Source organism: Rhipicephalus microplus, chromosome 4, assembly GCF_043290135.1.
Source record: "Rhipicephalus microplus isolate Deutch F79 chromosome 4, USDA_Rmic, whole genome shotgun sequence".
Classification (NCBI taxonomy): Eukaryota; Metazoa; Arthropoda; class Arachnida; order Ixodida; family Ixodidae; genus Rhipicephalus; species Rhipicephalus microplus.
The window spans coordinates 8,392,518-8,409,104 of record NC_134703.1 but is presented as its reverse complement, the minus strand read 5'-3'; the positions used below and the strand labels follow the sequence as shown (position 1 = coordinate 8,409,104).

General features: G+C 47.4%; 1 protein-coding gene across 1 annotated transcript in view; it reads left to right on the top strand.

Annotated features, from left to right (window-relative positions):
* Positions 1 to 16,587, top strand: part of LOC142814121 (DC-STAMP domain-containing protein 2-like) — a 150,588-nt gene that overhangs the window by 107,478 nt on the left and 26,523 nt on the right. Inside the window, exon 8 of the mRNA XM_075892050.1 lies at positions 14,448 to 14,547. Within this exon, the coding sequence (XP_075748165.1) occupies positions 14,448 to 14,547 (100 nt within the window). The remainder of the gene's footprint in view (positions 1 to 14,447; positions 14,548 to 16,587) is intronic.

Below are 16,587 nucleotides of genomic sequence, written 5' to 3'. Positions count from 1 at the left end.
TATCCAACAGGGACGGAGGAGCGCGTAGGCATTCCAGAAGTCTGGAGGTACGCACTGCATGTGCACTTTCTTCCGGCCTACATGACACGTGACGACCACAATGACAGGTTCCTTGCGCAGGTGGAGGCACTAGCTCGCCACTATATGGGAACAAACATGGCATATCTTAAGTGGACGCTTCCGACCCTCACCAAGGGGGGTGGTACACGGCTGCAGTCGTCCACCGAAATTTCGCGGTGAATGGCCTCACATTCAAAGCACAAGACATAACATAGGCGGAGAAAGTCGCAATCGCACTAGCTGCCGCACACCTGGACTCGCGCGTCATCATTACAGACTCGAGAGGGCATGCCGAAATATTCAACGTGGGTATGTCCTACACCTGGCGTACCGCATCTTACAAAACAGCAATTACATCGGTGCCCTCGCGCTCCGAAGGATCATAAGGGCTCCAGCTCACATGGGCCTCGAATGCAATGAAACGGCTGACGCAGCCGCCCGCGCGCTCACTCTCCGGGCAACGCCTTCAGACCCTTCCGAAATGGATCTCGCACCCAATCCGGCCTTAACATTTCGAGAAATTATTGAATTGTACCGATTAGGCTAATCTATTTATCCTAAACCCTGTAAGGGTCTTACAAAGGCGGAGGAGCGTTTACTCCTCTGCCTTTACACCAAAACACTGCTGTTCCCGGCAGTTTTAAGGGCGAAGCTCCATATAGCGGCACCCATTCGTCCCTCGTAGTCGTAGTCGTAGTGTGTAACCAGTTTTACGTTTTGACCTGCAAGGTGGTGCCGGTGGGAGATTTCTCCTGGGCGTTGTTGAACAATAAAAAAATTCGTAGCGTGCGCGTTAACTAAAAACCAAATTCTCCTGTCTCTCATTCCCCATTAGCAGCCATTGGCATGTACATTGAGAAACATCTGACAAAAAAGGGTTGCTACGTTATACTCACTGGGCGTAACCTCCTTGGTTTTAGAAAGGTTTAGCGACCGTTGGGCCGCAGTTCCATGAATACAGTGAACTAGTATATACCATGAACTCGAGGTGGTTAAAGGTGGGAAGTAGACAGGAAGCGCAAGCCGTAAGAAAATGTGCATGTGCGCCACCTCTCCTTTAGTCCTTGGGATGTCCGCTGGATGGCGGTGCTTCTTTATCGGGAATATATGATGAAAAGGTGCGAGATGGTGGTACTTGGAGAGTTGAATAGATGGACGAACGGACACACAGACAGATGCATGGACGGACTCACGGATGGCTGCACCGACGGATGGACGCATGGAAGGACGCAGGGAGAGATGCATGGACGAACGCAGGGACGGACGGAAGCAAGAACAAATGGACGAACGGATGCTTCGCCCCACTCTCCATCATTCACTCCGTGGATATGCTGCCATTTTTTTTTATTATATCGATCCTGCCTGTACAGGAAAATGCTTGCACTGTGCGGAAAAGTCTTCGGACATCTTTCACATAGTGTGGGCATGCCAGTCAACCCCTCGCCTCACACGAAAACCGAACCCCACCCGGGAGAACTGGGAGGCGGCCCTGCTCGGTTGCTCCGACCTAACGAGCCAGAAAGCCCTGGTCAACCGAGTCCGAGTCGCTTTGGACGCCAATGCGCTTCTGTAATGAGGAGCCGACCTAGTGTTTGTGAGGGGTGGCTCGCACCGGGCCACCTCCCACATACTCTCTGTATATAAATATAATAAAGTTTTTTGCTCTCTCTCTGCATTATTTCGAAATTACAACGAGATGACAGTACATTCGCGCACTTGTTGAATAGGCCCCTGCCACATACTTATCACCACATTCATACCTTTTTCTTTTAGTGTTGAAACGTCTTGCCTGGGGAGCCTCATTTTTCACCTGCTATGCAGCCGTGTCCGCACATTAGTGTCGACGCAGTTAGAGAGTGCGTAGGCCCTGCACTGTGCAGGTCCCTATTAAAATTGCAAAATAGTTCAGCACATTCCCACGGGTTTTGCTGCCATTGTTAAAAGTGAACACAGCATCAGGAGTGCATAATTACAGTGTTAGGAGTTCGAGGAAAACATTTTTTTTCTGGAACGCACCCGCGTACGACAATCCAATGGCTCGTTGTGGTTTTGAGTTTTTCCACGGGGGCTTTTAGAAAGTCATTCTGGATGAACTAGTTCCAAATAATTTGGCTTAACAGCCTCTGAAAGGTGTTCTTTATGAACGAATGGTTCACCATTCAGTTGGGCTTTGTTGAATTGACACAGTCTCGGAGTCCTTCGAGCAAAGGGCGTGGGATTGATTGGTATCCTTTGATTCCATGGGAAAATATGTGGACCGGGTAGCTTTTCGCATGTCCTGAAAACTGTCTATATTTCTTTCATTGGCCCAATCGTTTTGGTGCCTGTCAATGATGACAAGACTAAGACTTCACTGACCAGATATAGATTTCCCGACAGAAGGCTTGATGCCTCTGCTTTCTTTAGTTTTCGCAACTCTGGGCCCATTCTTTTCTTGATGTGCCACATGCACTCCAGTTTGCAAACTGTAACTTCTTCATATGGTTATGATGCTTGAACTGACTCCCTTGCTACGTAAGTATGGGCCTTTGCAGTCCGCCTCACATGTCTTAAATTATGTAATTTTTAGAGGATAAAACTGTACTAAGACAAACAAACGACTGATTATAATTTTGAAAAGGCTGCAGATTTAAAATGCAGCAGAAATAAAATAACGAGTTTTGAAAGTTTTTTGCCCACCCTGTTCTATTAAAAACGCGATGCTGTCGTACCAATCGCGCTATTGTGTAGCAAAGCGTATATATGTAATCTATCGCGTTTTCGGCTCAATATGCACATACTACATTTCTTAGATACGAAAGAAAATTTTGCTGTTAAATGATTGATCTCACTGAACAGCTTTTCCATATGCTTCTGCGAGCCCACCCGAACTTCAACAGAAGATTTGTTACATATATGAAAAATAGACATACCTTCTTTTCATCGCTCTTGGTACCTCCACCTTGATTGCAAAAAGGAAGACAGCAGTGTTGCGCTATCTTGATCACGATAAAATAAATGGAAAATGACAGGTGTTGTGCAGTCGCATTCCCGACAGAGTACGCGAAAACATGTGCTCCGCGCGCCCGCGCACGGTGTCGTCTGCTCCACCTGACCAACACCTCCTCTATTTTATCAATGTCGGCCAGATGCACCTGACCCAGCCGTTCACCACCCTCTCTCTAGCCCTTTCCGCCAATGACCTAGCCTTCATGCGTGCTTTGGGATCGTGGGGGAGAGAACCCATCATGTGGTGCCTCACGACATAAATCATATGGGGTAATTTTTTCGTTCAATTGTGTGCATATTCGTGGGGAAGCTTGTTTTACATTCCTCGTTTAAGGAGCCTTAATTGGCGCGCCGACTCAAACGTAGGCGGCGCGCACGTGAAGGCTCCGTGTCCTTATTCACAATGTTGGCGGTCACGCTAGCTCCGGAAGAGATACGGTGTTGTGAAATAGCGTCTTGCCTTTCGTACCGCTATGCGGGCCACCAGTGAGGAAGCGAGACGACAACGCTACTGAATGCGCTGCGCTGCGATGCGCCCGTGGCAATGCTCCGAGCCACAAAGACGCAGTACGAAAGAACAAATCTGACAGACGTGTGGTATTGGAGTGGGAAACACGCCTATCGCATCTCCGGCAGAAAGCTCTCGGAAGCACGTGTGACGCAAGCAGCGCTACCCTTCATGTAGCGTCGCATCACAACCGCGCCCCGAACTAAGGCGGACCGACTTGTCCGTTGAGGAGCGCGCGTCATCACTTTATTTTGTAGAAATAGGGAGGCGTTGACCTGATACAACCATGATATCGCCGGAGAATACTGCGGCGTTAACTAGACGGCGCTGCTAATTTCATTAGAGGTCGTTTACTCGCCAACTGATTCGCATCACACCAGTTCCCACAAGGCGTGAAATGTGCAGATTATTATTATTATTATTATTATTATTATTATTATTATTATTATTAGGTCACGCCCTGCTAGTCTAACACTCTCCCTGGTGGAACGACGGCCCTTTAGAGGCGTAGGTATTCGTTGCGATAGCTGCGCGTTCTTCTTCAACTTCGACGCTGAGTTGTTTGCCTCTCCGACTTTCCTTCTGCCTTGAAGCATGACTCACACGCGAGATGGTGGTTCCGCCTTTTGCACTCCTACACAAGTTCACCGGGGGCAACACAATTGATGGAAAAGAATGTACTGTCATATATGCCAAGTCACAACTACATTCTCTGTGTCTTTATTTGGCACCTTCGGCTGCAACTCGGTCTACCTTGGCGCGGCGTGACTTTGCTGCGTCGAGTGAGGTTGGATGACACCTTATTAGTGGGACGGAGAATGCGCTTCTCGCCGCATTTTCATTGTGACGAGACCCGCAAACAAGTTTTTACACACTGACTATTGAACAAAAATAAAATACAGGCGAATACAGACTTGACGATAACGCTTTCCCCTAAAAGAATGGGCATTTCGCTCGTTCTGCGGGAATCGATGATATACGAAACACGATAAAGAAAGGTTGATGTGTCACTCTAAAATCAGCCCAATGTTACGAGGTGGAGGTTAATCATGCCGTACATGACTGTTGTGTCGTGATTATCTTGTTTGAAGTGTCGTTTACCTTCGTCATCTATTCACGTCACGTGATACCAAATTTAGTATATGTAAAGCTCGTGAAACGGCTGCGAGCACGCTATGAGCATGGTGTGTTGTCATTTTCCTAAATGACACACTTGTCAGCATTATGATGTTTGCACCAGTCATATACTTTCGTCATCCATTGACGTTGCGTAACACCAAATTTGGTATGTGTGGAGTTAGCAAAACGGCCGCGAGCGCATCATGAAGGGCCCAATGTACTCCAATGTAGCGTTGACGCGCGCGCACGCTGGGCACAACGAGGCTACGCTAGAATAACGCGAGCACTCTATAGTCTGACGCGATGCGCAACGAACGTCCGTCAGCGCGGCCCAACGGCTACTGGCGTGAAATACGACCTGCTGCATTTCGCGCCCGATGTGTTACCCAGACAACACTGCGTCTCCCTCGTTTCGTGACGGAGGGACGCTGGACGAGCTGAAACGTGCATGCGTCAAAGCAACACAGCGCGGCATGCGCCTGTGAGTATATGACAGGACCGGTGCCTGGCGTGGCGACGCTGGCGTGACGCGACGAAATGAACGCCAACGAGCACGTGCACCGCGTCACGTCGAAATGTATTGGCGCATTTACTTTGGTATGTAGTCATGTTCTCACATGACACACATCTCATGATTATCATGTTTGCACCAGTCACATACCTTCGTCATTCATTGACGTCACGTAATACCAAATTCGACATGTGTGAAGCTAGCATAACGGCAGCGAGTGCATCATGAGTGTGGCATGTAGGCATGCCATGTTGTTACATGACACGCATGTCATGATTATCATCTTTGGATGTGTCATTTACCCATGTCCTCCATTCGCGTCGCGTAATACCGAGTTTGGTACGTGTGAAGGTAGCGAAACGGCCGCCAGCGCATCATGAGCGTAGCATGTAGTTATGTTGTTGCATGACACACATCTCGTGTTTATTCTGGTTGAACCAGTATCATACCTTCGTCCTCCATTCACGTACCGTAGTACCAAATTTGGTACATGTGACGCTAGCGAAATGGCCGAGATTGTATCAAGAACGTGGCATGTAGTGATGTTGTTACTTGACACCCATGTCATGATTTTCATGTAAGGGTTGGGCACTTGTGTTTGGCATGCAATCATGTCATACCATACCTGTTTGCAACATGCCATGTGAACAAAACCACCGCAAGAGCTGCAGGATCATGAAATGTAAATCATGACATTCATGACATACATGTAAACATTTTCATGTTATGAGTAGTCAAATATGTTCTTCATACCTTCATGCTATGTCATACCGAGTTTGGTATCGATATCATTATAGGAACTGCCAGGAGAGCTAAAAGTCTTATGCGGCTAGATAGATAGATAGATGGATACGCTTAAAGTCACCAAAAATCGCTAAGAAATGCTTCGCATTTAAAAAGGAACGCTAGAATCAAGGTCCGGATCATCATCTGCGTTGCTGGCGAAGATCAGTGGTGCACTTACTTCTTCATAAGATCACTTCTGCATAAGCACAACTGAGCCCACAGGCCGTATGCGATTGCACAATTAATATCACAATGTGTGCGCACCACTTGTTCTTCATCTATCCATTCGCTTTATTTGTGTCCGCTTTTTCGTTTCCTTGGGTAGGGAACAACGTAATTAACCTTTCAGACCTCTATTTTCTGCCTCTCTTGGTTCTCAAGTGCGCATGCGTGGCCAGATTCCCAGCATTTTTCCGGCAGATATTGCACGCCTGATAACTTCCCGATAAAACATTACACCACTTCGCCGGACTTTCACACGCCGCATCAAGTGCGGACTCGCTCCTGATGTCTGGTATTAGTTTGGGTTCTTCTTCCGCTTGGAGTGCATACTTTTTAAAGCTGACCAGCTTTATTCGTACGTACACCAGGGGAAGGGCGGGCCGCTTGTGTTTTTCTTTGTTTTCATTCGCGGCACTCTTTTCGTAATGGCTGGGTAAACCACTGGTCCCCCATTATAATGAACGCGGCGCGATTAGCACGCACGATCCGGAAGCGTCCCGCTGACCCCCGCCTGCACTTTGCATGGGCCTCCGCGAAACCTGAAAGAACTCTCGCTGCTTCCGCGCTAACAGGAACCGACAGTGAGATGCCCCTCACACACCCGCTCTCGAGTCTTCCAGCCTCATCGCGCCACAGCACGCTTGAGAATCAAATTTGACGGCGATACTTGAAATCCGATCACTTGCCGGAGGGGCGCACATGCTCGCCCTATTCTGCGCCACGTACTCGTGTGTGATTGTTTTTGAATCGCATGTGCCTACGCCCAGTTCGAACAAGTTGACAGCGTTCTTATTAGCTGTCTTTATTTTCTTTATTTATAATTTTGTTGCTGGAAAAATAGTTTGTTTGAGGCTTTGGGCTTGTCATGTGGCCAATTCAGAAGTATATCGCTTTTCTGCTCCCGTGTGCTGCCCCTTTTTTTCAATAAACAGTTGCTATGTCTGGAATGGCAGTACCACTTGCCGAAACCAGACTGTGCGATCATTCGGTGTCCGAGACGATATTGCGACTCTGTAGCTTCCACATTCTTCTATATTAGCTTACGGGTTCCATCGGTCTGTCACATTGAAAAAGAAAAATTGCGCGAAGAAACAAAGTTAACGCACAATATGTCGCCCGAGCCCAGACGAGGCTGTTGCTTTTCGCGTCGGCATTTCCAGCGAGAGGCTCTTATTGTGCCAATCGCTTCGATTGGCCCACGCACTCTGTCAAGAGCAGGCACAACAACCACGTCAACTGATACCGAAAGCACGCGTATACCTTGGGAGAAGTTAGACTACAGGGTGTGAATTTTGTTAACGCGATAGCGGTAAAGAGCTCGTATCGCAGAAATTCTGGCGTCGACATCATTGGTAGTGAGCGAAAAATCATCATCTTATGCGTGACCGAGAAATTGAGAATGATGCAAATAAAGAAATCCTGGGTCAGAGTGGGGGTCGAACCCAGGTCGTTTGCGTGGCAAGTGAATGTTCCACACAGCTATACATCTGCTTGGGAACACAGTGAAAATAACTTCCTCTTCTTGGAAATGCAAATAAAGTAACTTTCAAGTATTACAAGCACATGCGTCCTGTATAGATGCTTCCCAATACAACATAAAATATTGCAGTAATAATGCGTGGCACAAGCGCCCATCGCTGTCGGGTGTCAGAACATGTGATTATCATAATTTCTGCGTGGTTTAAAACCGGTCACCCACTACAATATGCACACACGCAATTGCACCTACTCCCGCAAAGGCAAGTTCGAGAAGGTTTCATAATGCCACTATGTGTTGGAAGTACGCAATAAGACAAGAATATTGCTATCCCGTTCAACTCTTAAAGGCGGAGCTTTAGCAACACCTAACTTTTTTTTTCTTTCTCAACCCTAAACGCACCCGAAGGAAGTTGACCCGAAGTTCAGTGGACCTCTATGATCAGCGGGACTTGTTCTTAACGCCCAATGTTATGGCTATTACGATTGTCGAGTGTTCCTGATGCAATCTTAGAGCTTCACACGTTTAACCCCGAGGCGTCGCTTCATTTTAATTTTGGCATCCGTTGCGGATTCTCTTGGAGTCATCCAACCTTGGAGGAGGAGTAGTGGCGCTGCAGTCGGTGAGACTCGACTCCGCCCAACCCATGCGTTCTCGGGCCACCGAGTTTTTTCTAAAAGCTACAAGGGGCTGGTGATAGTGGCTGTAGGAGTGGCTAAGTCGACCTATGAACGATGATTAATGTATGTACTCGCCTGGACTTCGTCACTCTAACTTTAAACTATATGACATACTCAAAACACATAGCCTCTATGAAACCGTGACTGTCTTATGAGTCACACAGGATATGGTTAGTATGAATATCTCATGGTGTCATTGCCTCCAGCATAAAAGGATATATGATTGATGCGGAGTTTAGATGAATGTAGACAGACTAAGCGCGTAAGCAAAACCACGAAAACATTGCACCTCCGCTGCTTTGGTGTAGCGGTTACGGGGCTGATTGGCAGCTGACCCCGCCATATAAACGGTACGCTGCTAAAAGTGGGGAGGTGATTTCTAATCCAGACATCGAACATCTCTTATGAGGTGCCACGTGATTATGTCTTTGAAAAGTGGGTATCGCCGTCATTTCGACGAATCCTCTTCAAGCTGTTTGCCGAATTCAAGGAGGTAACATCACTTCTCGAGACGTTGGCGGCAGCTGTTACCTGTGTCTCTTAAATCATCCATGTTTTCCCCAACTTCTGCCTCGTTTGCATAGTCACTTCGTGGTTCGTGATCGAAATTGTCAATACCATAATTAAATTAGCAACCAGACACTGTTGTAATTGGACGTGCAAAAAACGCGGCGACTTAATTTTCCGGGTTTTGGAGCGGCTCGCGTCATAGCAGGAACAACCAAATGGCTACACTGCCTTCATCAGCGTCGTCTTCGCTTCTCCCGCTGATCTCGTGAGCCCATGGCGATGGGCCTGCCCACATTGTTGCGTCATACCAACCGCACTGGTTAACACCCAGCGTGCACAATAGTGCTTACCCAGGAAGTCATCAAACAGTCGCTGTCTTGCGATGCTTCTTTCTCTTCAATGCTAAGCCTTTCTTTTCGTATCTGCAGACACTTTCATATCTATCTATCTATCTATCTATCTATCTATCTATCTATCTATCTATCTATCTATCTATCTATCTATCTATCTATCTATCTATCTATCTATCTATCTATCTATCTATCTATCTATCTATCTATCTATCTATCTATCTATCTATCTATCTATCTATCTATCTATCTATCTATCTATCTATCTATCTATCTATCTATCTATCTATCTATCTATCTATCTATCTATCTATCTATCTATCTATCTATCTATCTATCTGTCTGTCTGTCTGTCTGTCTGTCTGTCTGTCTGTCTGTCTGTCTGTCTGTCTGTCTGTCTGTCTGTCTGTCTGTCTGTCTGTCTGTCTGTCTATCTATCTATCTATCTATCTATCTATCTATCTATCTATCTATCTATCTATCTATCTATCTATCTATCTATCTATCTATCTATCTATCTATCTATCTATCTATCTATCTATCTATCTATCTATCTATCTATCTATCTATCTATCTATCTATCTATCTATCTATCTATCTATCTATCTATCTATCTATCTATCTATCTATCTATCTATCTATCTATCTATCTATCTATCTATCTATCTATCTATCTATCTATCTATCTATCTATCTATCTATCTATCTATCTGTCTGTCTGTCTGTCTGTCTGTCTGTCTGTCTGTCTGTCTGTCTGTCTGTCTGTCTGTCTGTCTGTCTGTCTGTCTGTCTGTCTGTCTGTCTGTCTGTCGCCTCATTCCTTCCTTAAGCCAGTTACACAACTTGAAATTCCGGGCGTAAACCACGCCTGCAGTGTTCAAGAAGCTTCAGGACTATAGTACATCGCTTTGTTAAAACTACGCCTACTTCGCGAGCATTACAGATCATTCTGTAATGTTCGACCAAACAAACAGTTTCATCCGACCAAATAAAGGCTGGCCAAATAAACAAAGCAGGTCCGGCCAAATAAACAGTTTCATCTGATTATCCAGTCTGCTCCCTTTGTCTGCGTCACAACTCCGTGACATCTGGTAGAGGTGCTTTCCCATCCATGTGCCAACACCCACCTCCAGCTGCGGGCCGAGCCTACACCGTCAAGGGGACATCGACACCAACGCTGAGCAGTGAGGCAGCCTCAGGCAGTAAGGGCTTCCGCCAGAGTTTTGGCCTCTACCTGACCCAACCCGGAATCCTAAAAACCTGACCTTGCCCACTGTGACGGTGACAGCCCCTGTTGCACCCATCCTGCTCCAGCAGCCAATGAGCCTCTCATTTTTCGTTGATCACCCAAGACCCAAAAGCAGGCTGGTGACCCACGACTGAGTCGCTGCCTTGGACAGTTGGGACCTCGAACAAAAACTGCACCGCGTCCACCTTTATCTAGAAGACGCCGCGAAGACGTGGTTCGATACTCGGGAATCCACACTACGAACCTGGGATCTCTTTCGGACGACGTTCTTGAGCTCCTTAGAGAGCGTTATTCGTAAGGAACGTGCCACTACTGCCTTCGAGACACGTGTGCAACTTCCCAATGAAAACGTGAACATCTTCGTCGAAGAGATGACCCGGCTGTTTCGTCACGTCGATCGCAACATGACCGAGGAGAAGAAAGTGAGCTTCCTTGTGAGGGGTGTCAAGCAAGAAGTCTTCGCCGAATTGATCAGGAACCCACCCGTGATGATTGCCGAATTCACTTCGGAAGCATCGACAATTGAGAAGACGCTCGAGAGGCAGACATAGCAATACAACCGCAGCTTCTCAGCTACAAGCTGCGTCGACTCAAAGCGCTAGGAACCACCGAACTGCGTGAGACGATCAGAGTAACCGGCAACAGGAGCTGCGGAAATTGCCACCTTCAGCACAACCTCAAGTTAACTCCACCACGGAAGTCGTACGCCCGGAGATCCAGCCATGGCAGGGCGTCCCGAAGCTTCCACAGCCGCGGGTTCAAGTCATGAGCTATGCAGCAGCCACCCGCCGTCAGACCCCTTCTCGTCGCCGACGCCAGGACGCTGCATCGCCGTGGTTTCGCCGCCAGACAACACTGCCATCCCCACCATCCTCATATCTCCCGTCAGCCGGCTAGCGAAACACACTGAAGCAGACCGACGTTTGGTGCGCTCCCGACCACTGCCCACTACGGGGAAGCTGGCCGCCGCTGCCAGTACCAACAAATGGAGCTTCAGGATTTCGAAGTCCACGCGCCGTGTCCGAGCTCAAGTGAACAACCTCAAGATATCACCGACTACCTCGCAGGAGCAGAATGGAAGCCCCGACGACCGTACCGTTCGCCGTGGCCAAGCCGCTACATGTTACCCCAACACGGCCAGTACACCGGCCCTACTCCAGGCCCTTTCCCGAGCCCATACTCGGAAAACTAAGGTACGGAACTAAAGGCAGCAACCAATAAAGGTGTGGTTGCTGTAGGACGAACTGCCGAAAATCCTCCACCACCAACGACGATGCCACGACGAAACTTCAAGAAGCCGCCACCACCTCAGCGTAGCCCCGACGTCGCAACTATATGCCTCAAGAAGACCTGATGACGCAACAACGAAACAGTGGTACAATCCGTCGTAGCAGGGATCCGACGCCACGACCCAATCGCAACGTCAGACGACGAACTAGTAACCTCAACATTCTCATCGATGGTCACAACTTCACCGCTCTCGTCGACTCTGGCGTCGGCTATTCCGTTATCAGTGGGCCGTTCATCTTCGAGCTGAAGAAACAAAGGACTGCTTGGAATGGAGCCGAAATCCGGACTGTTGGAGGCCACCTGATAACGCCGGTAGGAGTTTGCACAGCCAGAGTCCCAACGAACAACCGGACTTATCCTGCGAGCTTTGTTATCTTACAAAAGTGTTCCAGTAACGCATACTTGGAATGAACTTCATAAGGCACCATGGCGCCGTCATTGCTCTGAGGTCTGAATCAATAACACTAACCTCAGAAAAAGATCTGCCACCCTACACGACGCCGGAAAATCACACACTGAATGTGATAGAAGAGCAGGTCACCTAGGGGCCTTTCTTCAGCGTGATCATTTCCGTCGGCACCAAAAAAGCCGACAACCTTGAAGGCATTATCGATGGTGATCAGCACCTGCTCTTTAACCGTCAGATTTGTATCCCAAGAGGCCTAGCTGAGCTGCGTGACGGCCACACAAAGGTAGTGCTGACAAACTTCGGCCACGAATAAAGGCACTTCAACGTTCGTATGACGGTCGCCTACTTCGACAAATTCGCGAACGCCAGCGATTCTCTCACTGTCTTCGGTGCTGCCGAAGCTTGACGAATCTGGGCTCCCAACCAGATTTCTACGTCAACCCGAGCCATCCGAAGCGCGAGCAAGACCAGCTAAAGACCCTGCTTTTCCTTGCCTTCATCAAGATTTTGAAAAACCACAGTCATGAAATCACATCACTACAGAAGAAAGTGCCCGAAGACTTCGACAGAGGCCGTATCGAGTTTTGACACGTGAACGCGAGGCCATGAGGAAACATGTTTAGTCGACGAAATGCTAGGTGACGACAACATTCAGCCATCCAACAGTCCGTGGCGTCACCAGTAGTGTTAGTGAAGAGAGAGGACGGAACCCTACGTTTTTGCGTCGATTAACGCCGCCTGGACAAAACCACTAAAGAGGATGCGTACCCTCTCCCACGTATTGACGACGCCCGGGATCCACTCCACTACGTGAAGTATCTTTTGTCGATGAACCTCAAGACCAGCTATTGAGAAATTGAAGTCGACGAAACAGATCAGGAGAAGATTGTGTTTATTACACCAGACGGCCTCTTCGAGTTTAAGGTCATGGCATTTAGTCTTTGCTTGACGCCCGCGACATTCCGGCGTGTTATGGACACCGTGCTGGCTGGATTAAATTCGCAGGCTTATTTCGCCAAACTAGTGAATGAAGCTGTAGAAAATCAGCGGGCTATTTATTTCCTAAAGCTTTTGTTGTCTACCAATGCTATCAAGGCACATCGGTGTACAAAACCGGATGTCTTCAAGGGCCTGTGTTTGTAAACATTGAAATTGCACATCAGCGTCCCACTACTCGTAGAAGCAATGCTTCTTCATCAGTCAATAAATAGGAATAACGAAGATGAAATAACAATGAAGCATTCCCAAGCCATACCCAATCACGCAACATTCACGCGTTACCCCCACCACTCTGCGACGTATTTACTCGAGTTTCCCCTGTGGCGGAAGTGGGCGGCATTTTTTCTACAATGGCCAGTAAGTTCTTCATGTGTACCGCAATTCCAGCCTCTACTGTCGGGCTCGAGCAGACGCACGTTCAGGCAAGTCTAGTCAACAACTTCCAGGAAGCCTTCGTCTAATCTATAGGTAACGCCTTCTATTTACGTAGTATGCACAAGAGGTGTTGTTTACGAAATTTCACTGTGACGTGAAAAAAAAAAAGATGACGTAGGCAAGACTGACAGATGCCTGATCGACAAGAACACTAAAGTGTCAATGCTGCCGTAGTGGACCACTTGCTGCAAATGTGACCCGCATGTCGCGGGATCAAATCGCGGCTGCGTGGTTGCATCTTTGATGGAGGCGAAAGTGCTGTAGGCCCGTGTTCTCAAATTTGGGTGCACGTTAAAGAACCCCATGAGGTTGAAATTCCGGAGCCCTTTGCTACGGTGTCTCTCATAATCATATGGTGGTTTCGGGACGTTAAACCACACTTATCTAACTTGTTGCCCATTGTGGGAAATGTGGCGCTAAGCTCTCTTTTAGCGTTTGCCTATTTTAAATCAGACATTTTCCGCTGCACCGCCCCTTCAACTAGATTACGAGCGGAATCGCAGAGGCGTCTAAGATATCAAGGACATGTAAGGAATGCGTCAGCATGCTGTCTTTTTTTTTTAACGTAAGAAAGAGCTTCGTCGTTTGGCTTAGACGACATGGGTTGATTCACCTTCTTGCTTTCTGTCAGTTGTTTTCCTGTTGCAGTTTCGAATGCGTCTTTATATATGCACAGGATCAGCAAAGTGATTGTTCTGGATTCATCCCGTGTTGTGTTCGTGAAGTGCGCTATGGTTTCTGATGTACGATGAAGTTGCAGCACACTGAAACGTGCTCCTGTCAGAATTCTGCAGCTGTAAGCTCCGAGTTATGTCTCACAACGAGCACCATCTTTTTGTTTTTAAATCCTTCAGGGCAATGCAGTACCGTTACCGATACATGCGGGAGGACGACTTCGACAATTACTACATCACCTGGATGGTAGAAGCCATCGACAAGCGCCGTGCACTCAAGGTTTGTTCTACGTGATGTACAGCACCAGGTTTTCACATATGATCGTCACCTCTGACATGAAGGTACCAAAATGAAAAAAAAAAGGAAACAAAAACGCACTTTCGCGCTTGTGACGCAATATGAACAAGTTACCACTCGAGCATTTGATCTGTGTAGCTGACTAATATAACTGCTTTCGCAATTTTTCCCCTCGCATGCTTCCACAACGTAGCGAAAGCTCAACGTAAACTTTGACAGCTGAGTGCAGCTGTTTGGTTCAATACGTGTGACTTCATGAAAAAAATAATCAAAACATGGGGGATTAAACTGTGCCCCGGCATTTATTGGGTTATCCTTGAGTTCTGTAGCTTATTAAACAATGGAGCTGTTTTTAACTGTGAGCTGTATTAACCAGAAATTATCGGAACATAAGCTATCGCTGATAGGAGCCTCACCTTCTAATCTTTCTTTACATTGTCGATAGTGTAAGCACACTTCATAATTTGAACAATGCGCAGTTTTTTTACCGACGTAGAAATGATGATTGATGGAAACGGCGTATGATGATTGAGGTTGACATATCGATGGCCAACCGTCGGTGACCCTGCATAAAGAGGAAACCAAATGCATCTACAATTGTCCCTTGCGTAGAACAACGCCATATTGGACGGTTCGCATATTGCAGATAACTTTTGGTGCCTTCTTTTTTGTTGTATGCTCCTTCAGTTGTTTGCCGTGTTCCGTTTGCACGCCCTGCCTTCTTTACTCAGCTCTGTGTGTGATTAAACGCCTACAGCTAGGCTAGCAATGCTCGAGACCAGGTTAACAGAAACAAACAGGGTGTGAAGCAACATAATAAACCACAGTAACGGAGCAGTATTTAACTTTAAGAACACTTCGGCCACATGCCGCTGACAGCCATGCCGCACAGAAAAAAAATGACAGATCCCACATACAGTGGGAATCGATTGACATATAAAGTGACATATCAACCTTCTTCATTCGCGCTGAATAAAGAAGGTTGGTATGTCACTTTAAAACCATCACAACTGCGCGAGGCGGTGGACGTGGTACCATGGCCGCTGGATAAAAAAAAAAGAAAAAAAAAACAAGATACGGCGTGCTGTGTGCCGCCGAAGCGGCGGGTCGCGCCTAGTCCATCTCGTCGACCCGCAGGTCGCGGGTTCGAATCCCGGCTGCGGCGGCTGCATTTCCAATGGAGGCGGAAATTTCGTAGGCCCTTGTGCTCAGATTTGGGTGCACGTTAAAGAACCCCAGGTGGTCGAAGTTTCCGGAGCCCTCCACTACGGCGTCTCTCATAATCATATGGTGGTTTTGGGACATTATACCCCACACATCAATCAAATCAAGCGCCTAGTTCACCTCGCTCCCACTTTGGCGCCACCACTTCTCCCACAAGAGGCGCTTTCACACGCACCGGCACAGTGGGCCGCAAATAATGCGTTACGTAGCTGCACATCACAGGTTCGATTCGGAATTGTTATTAGGAGTACCTATTGCACCAAATATGTGAACAGTTTGCCCTAGGAAGGCCAATAATTCGTAGAGTATAGGTCTCGATACTCTCCATGAAAACTGCCGGTTTGACTCACCTGAAATGATAAGGGTCACTGATTACGTTCTTGGGCAGGCAGTCACCAGGCAGATTCCAACGGCTGGCGTATCGGCCCACCTAAAATCACCACGAAACCAGGCATAATTTAAATGTTGGTTTTTTAGTGCATTAACAACGCCAGGGGCGTTCCAAAGACCGAGTTAAGCAAAAGCTTACGACAAAAACAAAATTCTCAGCAAAAGCATCACACAATTTTGCACAGTCAGAAGCTACCAAGTAAAGCTCACGAAACCACTTAGAAGGTATTTCAATCAACGGGAACAAACTTGCCGCACTACAAACGCAATCTTACGCGTCATAAACTGCGCAGGAACACTTAGCGGCCTTAAATATTTTCCATACGCGTATAGTCTACTATTGTTTGATCGTACCTCGAAAATGTCTCTTCAAGGAAACGCTGAAGCAAACTCAAACGCTGGTCTTCG